Source organism: Dermochelys coriacea, chromosome 12, assembly GCF_009764565.3.
Source record: "Dermochelys coriacea isolate rDerCor1 chromosome 12, rDerCor1.pri.v4, whole genome shotgun sequence".
NCBI lineage: Eukaryota > Metazoa > Chordata > Testudines > Dermochelyidae > Dermochelys > Dermochelys coriacea.
In genome coordinates this window covers 40,922,035-40,928,649 of record NC_050079.1, presented here as the reverse complement: position 1 = coordinate 40,928,649, position 6,615 = coordinate 40,922,035, and the positions used below count along the sequence as shown (strand labels likewise).

Sequence of the window (6,615 nt, the reverse complement as noted above, 5' to 3'; positions counted from 1 at the left end):
GACAGAATTTGGGGACCTTCCACAAGGGGTCTGCAATCACTGTGCATGCTCCCTGCTTGTCCCCATGTGCAGGGTTCAAGGGATGGGTTAGAGGTACACAGAGTGGTTACACAGCAGAACTGGGACTGAGGAACAGCAGAGAACTGTAGCCTGGGGAGGGTTCCTTTTCTCTCAAACTTCTATGGAGGGACCCAGTATCAAATGGAGCTACTCAGGTTTTGCAGGAGGATCCCAAGTAGAGATGAAACTCCAGTATTTTCCAGCTTTCCCCACCTTGCTTATTAAACCTGATCCTTTCAACCATCCTGCTAACATGAATGTGCTTTGCCACTAGCTGCATTTGCAGCTACACTGTGCTCGGGAGGAGTTGAGATGTGCCTGGGGTAGTTTTCCTAGCACTGACAAAACCAGCAGACCCTACTCACTCCCAAATCTTCAGACAGTTGCTGACACCTCGCACCCAATCTCCACTATTTATCCAAGCTACACAGCGCCCTGTGGGCTTGGTTCCTAAACTCCAACCCCACCACAAACGAGGAGCCTCTTCAAAAACAGCTGGACTGGGGAGAAAGGATACTGAGGCCGTTGCCACTACCAAGATGGCGGACTCCATGGCAATTACGGCCACTACCAAGATGGCGGACTCCATGGCAATTACGGCCACTACCAAGATGGCGGACTCCATGGCAATTACGGCCACTACCAAGATGGCGGCCACGACAAACCAGTAGGCGGGGCCAGACGGAGCCCTTTAGCCAATGTCTGGTGACGACTTGCGGGCGCCGTAGCCAATGGGAGCGCAGGGCGGGCTGGTTGGTTGCTTGCACAGTGGCGGTCGCCAGACGCGGCGCCGTCGCTGAGGAGAAGGCGGTTGCGGCGCTCGGCCTAGCGGGGATGGCCGCCAGCCCGAGCGAGCGGAGCGGCAGCCGGGCTCTCTCCGAGCTGCTGGGTAGGTGGCCGCCAGGGGCCTTCAACGCACACGGGCCGCCCCGGCCGCCCGAGGGGACGCGCTCCGGGAGCGCCCGAGCCGGTGGCCCGCGGCAGCCGCAGCCCCGCTCTGCAAAGCGCCGGCTCCCCGGGGGACCGACCGTGGGATGTGGGCGCGAATCGCTCGGCTCACCCCCGGGGCGGGGCTCTCCCCGCAGAGCCGTTCAGCGATTTCCCCGCGCGGGCCGGCGCGCGGCTCCGCCCCCGCTCTTTGTGCGCTGCGGGGGGGGGGGGCTCGTAGGCCGATTTGGGCGTCCTAGGGGGCGACTTCACAAGACTCGAAACCAAAAACAGCTGGGCGCTGGTGCTTCTTCCGTCTCTCCCGCCTTGTGGAGCTGCCGCGCTCTGCCTCTCGGGCGCTGGTCGCTTCCCTGAACCCTCTCTCCCCCCGTACCTGGACGGTTGCACCTCCCTCTTTCCTGGCCTTTGCCCTCCCCAGGCTGGGCGGGATGCTGCTGCCCTCTTCTTCGCGGGTACCCACGTCACGCCCCCCCCCTTTTTTTCCCCCCCCAAACGTCTATCCCGGTGTTTGGTTCATTTTGAGATTCGATTCGAAGTAACCCTAAAACTGTCAGTTTCAGTCTTGCTGTAGCTAGGGCAGAAGGCGTTTTGGCGGCACTTGGAACAAACAGCCTGTCTCATTTAAAAATAATCTTATATTCCTTAAAAAGAAAAGGAGGACTTGTGGCACCTTAGAGACTAACACATTTATTGGAGCAGAAGCTTTCGTGAGCTACATGCATCCGATGAAGTGAGCTGTAGCTCACGAAAGCTTATGCTCTAATAAATTTGTTAGTCTCTAAGGTGCCACAAGTCCTCCTTTTCTTTTTGCGAATACAGACTAACACGGCTGCTACTCTGAAACCTTATATTCCTTGTCTTTGTCTCTGGTTTGGCACAATTGGCAGTTTCTGTACAAAGTGATCTGGTCCAAATTAAGGAGAAGCCTTGGGGATCAGAAGGCAGACTTCAGCATAACTGTGTAGCGTTAGCCCACACTGTGTCTGGCTCTTGCCAATGTCAACCATTCCTTTTCATGAGCACAAAATTTACGCATTTTAGAAATAAAACAGCAGAAAACAGGCCATTAAGTAAACCTTTAGTTTATTTATTTTTTAAAAAATTTCTTAGCAGGAAGAGTCAAGAAACAGAAATCCACATTTGACAGTGGACAGGAGTTTCAGAAAGCAGCTGTTCACCTCCTGAGTTGCCATCAGAACTTGAATGACCTCTTGCTGGAGGTAAGACAGCTGGCAGTTTTGAATTTAGCAGTCATATCTTGGGTTTCTGTAGAACCCTCTGAAGTTTGGTCTCCATACAAGTCTTTCAGATATAGGTCTAAGGTGCATGTCGCATAAGCAGAATACCTTCAGTAAGTGAACATGTGGGAGACAGGTGTAAAAGAAAACTAAAAGACTAGTGGTTTTCCTTTTAGCAATGAGATTTACATTCATTCGTTCTTTATTATTGTGGCCTAAAAGTGCGGTTAGGGTTATATAGAGCTAATTAAAATTTGAAGTATGGTGGTGTGATGTTCCCCTCTGGTGTTATCTGGACCGGTGATCTGCTCAGCCACTCCAGTCCTTGACTCTCAGAGCCAGCATTACCCTGCTCTGCTGTGAGATCCCCCACTCCTGGGCTGTTCACGCACAGCCTCTGGCATATAAGCTGCTCCTTGGATTGTGCAACCCAATAACACTAGCTAATATCTCTGGTTCCAGACACAACCATAGGAACCTCTGTCTTGCAGAGTCCTGTTATGCCCACTGGACACTGCAAGTTTATATCAGTTCATCAGTTTAACAAAGAAATTGGTATGCACCAGGCTTGTTATCCCAAGGGGAGTCTCTGATATGCTTTAAATCAAATGCACTGCTTCAAGTAGAATAAACAAACAAATTTATTAACTACAAAGATATATTTTAAGTGATTATAAGTCAAAGCATAAGTCAGATTTGGTCAAATGAAATAAAAGCAAAACACATTCTCAGCGATTTTAACACTTTCAGTGCCCTTACAAATTTAAATGCTTCTCACCACAGACTGGCTTGTTGCCCTTCAGCCAGGCTCTCCCCTTTGATACGTGCTTTAGTCACTTGGTGGTGGTGTCTGTAGATGAAGGTGGAAGAGAGAGGAAGAGTATGGCAAACATGTCTCCCTTTTATCAAGTGCATTCTTCCCTCTTGGCTTTGCCTCCTCCCCCTTCAGTCAGGTGAGCATTCCCTCATTGCAGACCAAAACTGCACAAAGCAAGGGGGGTGACTTACTTCAGAGTCCAGCAGATCCTTTGTTGCTGCCTGGGCCAGTGTCCTTTGTTCCTGTGGCTGGGCTCGGTTTGTCCCATACATGCCCTGATGAAGTGTGAATTGCCCCTCTGCTCTTGGAGAGTTTTGCCTGGGCCTGTTTTAAGCCATGAGGGCACATTTTCAGCCTCATAACTATATACGTGAAATTACAACCTATAACATTACTGTAACAACAGTGCTTAGTGCATCATGAGCCTTCAGAAGACACCTGACATGACAAACTTTGCATTGGATACCACGCAATCATATTATAAGGATGAACCTGGGGGTGCAGGGTTTTCCCCTCAGGTACAGAATGTCACAGGTGGTAAATTACTCATCCTCTTTGTTGGGATCGGAACTGGCTTAGTCTATTGCAGAGGTTCCCAAACTTTTTTGCTGAGCCCCTCCTTTGGAGATTCATGTCCCATGCATGCCCACCTCTTTCTAAGAAATGTGGTGGGAGGAGGGGTGCTTGGTACCCTTGGGGGGAGGGGTTTCCTATACTCATAGGGGATGTAGAGGAAGGGGTACTCACCAGGTTGCTGTTGAAGACTTCTTGCCCTGCAGCAGTTGGGCAGTCTCAGCTGCTGGGACCCAGTTTTCTGCTTGTCTGGCTCCCATCCTGCTCAGGATAAACAAACGAGGCCACATTGAAGAGCCAGGGTCAGCAGGGGAGCCAAAGCCTGTACCCTGTGAGCACTGGGCCATGCACTGACACAGCCTGGCCCTTCAGTATGGCACTGTCCACTTCCCTTGCACAGGTTCCCTCTAGGAGAGCAAGTGGATGTGCCCAGGGGCTGCGCTGAAGGGCCAGGGTCAGGAGGGGGCTCTGTCCAGCAGGTGGTCAGCAGTCCTGGGGTGCAGCCTTTGGCTCCCTCCTAGCGGAGTCCCTGCTGGCCTACCCAGCAAGGAGGGTAAGTGCCCGTCAGTGGCTGCTGTAGCACTGAGGGACCAAGACAGGTAGGGAGCCTGGTCTCAGATTGGACTCTGTATAGGTGGTCTTGACTACTACTTCCCCTACCAGACAGAGCCCCATCCTGACCCTGGTCTTTTAGCATGGCTCGTTACTGATAATTCATCACTCCCTCACCACCCCGAAAGGTGCATGCCCCACACTTCAAAAGCCTCTGGTTTATAGTGAATAGAGTAAAAAGTTATTGGAGATTATCAGCTTTCTCTTAATAGCCACCCAGGATTCCATAATGTGACTGTCTTTATAGACATGTGTGAGATGCATACATGCATGTCATGCCAAGTTTCTGACTTCTTGTGCATTATCTTGCACTCTCAGGTTGGAGAAAGCCTTTGCTTTTGAGGACTTTTATAGGCAGACCAGGTACTTCCTAGAATTTATTCTCTGGGAACTTTCCTTTCTAAGGAGTACTATAGAATAATCACCTTTTAAAAGGAAACTGACTTTTTCTAGTTTCTAACATTTTTTTGTCACATTTTACCAATGGCATAGTGGAAGGAGCAACTGGACTAGGACTCGGGAGACTTGGACTCTGTTCCTGCTCTTCCATGTACCTATTGGGTGACCTTGGGCAAGTTATTTTCCTGCCTTAGTTTCACCATCTGTAAAATGGGGATAATGATACTGACCTCTGTAAAGTGCTTCGAGATCTACCGATGGAAAGTACTATATAAGAGCTAGGTGGTATTATTTAACATTAGTTTTATTTCAGTTGCTTCAGATTTCTAGAATGCTGCAGATGGAAGATGCCATATAAAGGTAATATATTTATATACATGTACATATAGAGATTTAAAAGACTTTATTTTGTTTCTAGGTGGAGAGTTCCAGTAAATCAACTGAACAGAGTGGTCCGGAGCCTCAAAATGCTTTCTCAGAATCATTTGTAGGTGAGCGTGAGTGAGGAAGTATCTGTCCAAGAGAGAGACGGAAATTAAGTTTTCCTGACACACTGAATTTCTACTTGTCATATGCCATTAATTTCTTGTTCTCTCTATCAGTCTGCTAGTTATTCTTCTCTGAAATAGATATATAGTTGCAAGTATATACTGAGTACAGTGGTTCTCTTTTGGGTAGAATTAGGACAGCAGCAAGCCACGTTTCCTATTCCTAGCCTAGCTTGTAAAGTCTTACAGGGTGACTTTTGAACACTACATCTGATTGGTTCCAAAATTTCAGGGAATGCTCTAGGCATCAAGGGTAGAAAACTATTGCTTTTGGTGAAAATGGGACAATCAGAACAGAGAAACAAATAAGGGCTATGCAGAGCCCCTGGCATCTGTTTAGCAGAGCTAGCAGCTTCAACCAGCTCTGTAATTTGCTTTGGATTAAAGAGCTGGTTGATGGCAGCCATTACCACATTCTTCCAAACAATGCCCCTCATTTTAGTTCTGCCAGTTCACTTTAAAAATGTTGACATCCTCTAAAGAGAGAGATTTCAGAGTAGCAGCCGTGTTAGTCTGTATTCGCAAAAAGAAAAGGAGTACTTGTGGCACCTTAGAGACTAACAAATTTATTAGAGCATAAGCAGACCAAATGCATCCGATGAAGTGAGCTGTAGCTCACGAAAGCTTATGCTCTAATAAATTTGTTAGTCTCTAAGGTGCCACAAGTACTCCTTCTTAAAGAGAGAGAGGAGGAGAATAAGGATGGGGAGACACAAGAAGAATGGAGGCACACAGTGTCCTTGGCATGGTGGGAAAAGGTATGGGAGCACACTCAGACCTGGGAAGGGTGAGGGGCGGGCAGACAGAGGCCCTGGTATGGATGGGAGGGAGGAACGGGGGCTTTAGCCCCTGACATGAGAAGTGTGGGGGGATTTCAGAGGGTGTGCAATAGAGAAGGATGGGAAGGAGCTTGTGAGGGAGAATGCAAGGAGCTCCTAGTGCATGTAACGAACCGATGAAGTGAGCTGTAGCTCACGAAAGCTTATGCTCAAATAAATTTTAGTCTCTAAGGTGCCACAAGTACTCCTTTTCTTTTTGTGAATACAGACTAACACGGCTGCTACTCTAAAAGCAATAAAGTGTGTGACCCCTAGTAGTAAATCCATAGGTATTTATGGGAGTACTTTGGTATGCATGTGAGAAGTGTAAGTACACAGCTGTAGTCATTCACTTCCCTCAGAGCATCTTCAGTCCACTCTTTTCTCATAGTAAGGTAGATAAATACCAGGGATAAGGTTGGTACCTGAAAGAGATCATTTAAAGTTATAAAATAGTCTTCACTGGCATGTCTCTGCCCCCTAATTATAAAACAATATCCTATTTTGACATCCTGGCAAGATAAGTTTAACACTCTGCTTAGTAAAATCATATCTTCCTAGTAACTTAACATCCCAGGTTCTGTTTCAGATTTATTAATCTC

General features: G+C 48.0%; 1 protein-coding gene across 1 annotated transcript in view; it reads left to right on the top strand.

Annotated features, from left to right (window-relative positions):
* Nucleotides 1-791: 791 nt before the first annotated feature.
* Nucleotides 792-6,615, top strand: part of FANCA (FA complementation group A) — a 76,199-nt gene continuing 70,375 nt past the window's right edge. Inside the window, 4 exon segments of the mRNA XM_038367988.2 lie at nt 792-821; nt 823-949; nt 2,119-2,228; nt 5,066-5,138. Coding sequence (XP_038223916.2) covers nt 792-821; nt 823-949; nt 2,119-2,228; nt 5,066-5,138 — 340 coding nt within the window.